The sequence below is a fragment of the Triticum aestivum genome, chromosome 1D (genome assembly GCF_018294505.1).
Source record: "Triticum aestivum cultivar Chinese Spring chromosome 1D, IWGSC CS RefSeq v2.1, whole genome shotgun sequence".
Lineage (NCBI taxonomy): Eukaryota > Viridiplantae > Streptophyta > Magnoliopsida > Poales > Poaceae > Triticum > Triticum aestivum.
In genome coordinates, this window is record NC_057796.1 from 380,119,735 (window position 1) to 380,121,521 (window position 1,787).

The 1,787-nt window shown below is 45.0% G+C and overlaps 1 protein-coding gene across 2 annotated transcripts in view; it reads left to right on the top strand.

Annotated features, from left to right (window-relative positions):
- The window catches only part of LOC123170434 (universal stress protein PHOS32), a 13,737-nt gene extending 12,204 nt beyond the window's left edge, over nt 1-1,533 (top strand). The window contains exon 4 of one of the 2 annotated variants that reach the window (XM_044588304.1): nt 309-407. In XM_044588304.1, the coding sequence (XP_044444239.1) occupies nt 309-393 (85 nt within the window). In that variant the 3' untranslated portion in view covers nt 394-407. Of the gene's footprint in view, nt 1-308; nt 408-1,274 lie in introns of those variants that run through there. The other variant, XM_044588308.1, reaches the window with a different exon arrangement.
- The last annotated feature ends 254 nt before the right edge of the window (nt 1,534-1,787 follow it).

A 1,787-nucleotide genomic window follows, 5' to 3' on the forward strand; every position in this document is an offset into this window, starting at 1 on the left:
ATGCGACTGGAGATGCGACTGGAGATGCTACCTGGAGATGCTACTTGGAGATACTATTTGGAGGACTTCAATCTACTCTCTTCTACATGCTGCAAGACGGAGGCTGCCAGAAGCGTAGTCTTCGACAGGATTAGCTGTCCCCCTCTTATTCTGGCATTCTGCAGTTCAGTCCACTGATATGGCCTCCTTACACATATACCCATGCATATGTAGTGTAGCTCCTTGCTTGCGAGTACTTTGGATGAGTACTCACGGTTGCTTTTCTCCCTCTTTTCCCCCTTTCCCTTCTACCTGGTTGTCGCAACCAGATGCTGGAGCCCTGGAGCCAGACGCCACCGTCGACGGCGACCCCTACTACACCGGAGGGGCCTACTACTACGTGCTGCCCGCTGACGACGACCAGGAGTAGTTTGGAGGATCCCAGGCAGGAGGCCTGCGCCTCTTTCGATCTGTATCCCAGTTTGTGCTAGCCATCTTATGTCACCCTGTTTAACTTATGTCTGTACTCAGATATTGTTGCTTCCGCTGACTCGTCTATGATCGAGCACTTGTATTCGAGCCCTCGAGGCCCCTGGCTTGTATTATGATGCTTGTATGACTTATTTTATTTGTAGAGTTGTGTTGTGATATCTTCCCGTGAGTCCCTGATCTTGATCGTACACATTTGCGTGCATGATTAGTGTACGATTAAATCGGGGGCGTCACACATCTGCATCGTGCTTGCCAGATTATTTGTGTGGTCAACTGAAACGGCGAGTGGTATTAAAATGCTCATGTAACAGTTTAAGCATTAGAATGGTGTAGATATAGTTGGTCGGCAGCTACAGTGTTTGTGCTATTCGAGATCCAGTATAAATAAGTGTTCATCAGAGTAGAATGTGATTTTTTTGTAGTTCTGGATCTATGACTTCGGTTGCATATCTTGCAAAATTTGTTTAGAGTAATCTTGATGAGTGTCCACGTCCCATTACTATGACTATCTCTAATGAGTCTAAATATAGATTAATATAACTGTCAATTTTAAGACTGAGCAAAATGTCAATGCATTTCACACCCATTGATTCACCAGGCTCGGTCAGTCGGTCTGATCCTTGGGCATAACTCCTAATGTCAAGGACAACAGTAGTTAAATTATGTATTTATTGATAACTGTAGGCTTGGTTTTGGTTTATGTTACCTACCAGTAAGCGAACATGTGAGAGAAAGATGGCCCTTAACAGATTTAGCTTATTCACATTTCACTGACGCCCTCTTCTTGCCCGGCCGTGCTGCAGGATTCTTCTGGGAAGCGTGACGAACTACGTGCTGTCGAACGCGTCGTGCCCTGTGACAGTCGTCAAGGGAGACCGTTAGGTTCGCCATCGGCGTGCATCGGGATGTGCTTCATCGTTTTCTGCTCCGTTGCTGCGTCCGAATAAAGTATGGAGCCTATTGTGTTTTCTGTATGCCGCAGCCTTGGCAGATTATTGGAGCCGTGTATGTTTCTGAACATTTGGATTCAAATTCAGTAAAGTATCTGGCAATATTTGTTTGTGTGCCTTGTTCGGGGACAGGGATGACCAAATGATTTGCTCTATTTTCATATTGATTAGCAAACATATTCGTGTGTTGCAACGAGAGAAACAAACTCTCGCGCACCTATAAGAGTATGTTTTGTTGGTATAAGTGTTCATGTCAGCACCTAACCGCAAGCGTATGTTAAACAACCAGACGGGTCCACTAAATGTTCAAGATTGCTTCAGGTTTTACGATTCATTTTCTCTCTTCTTTTATTATGTGCCATGTCA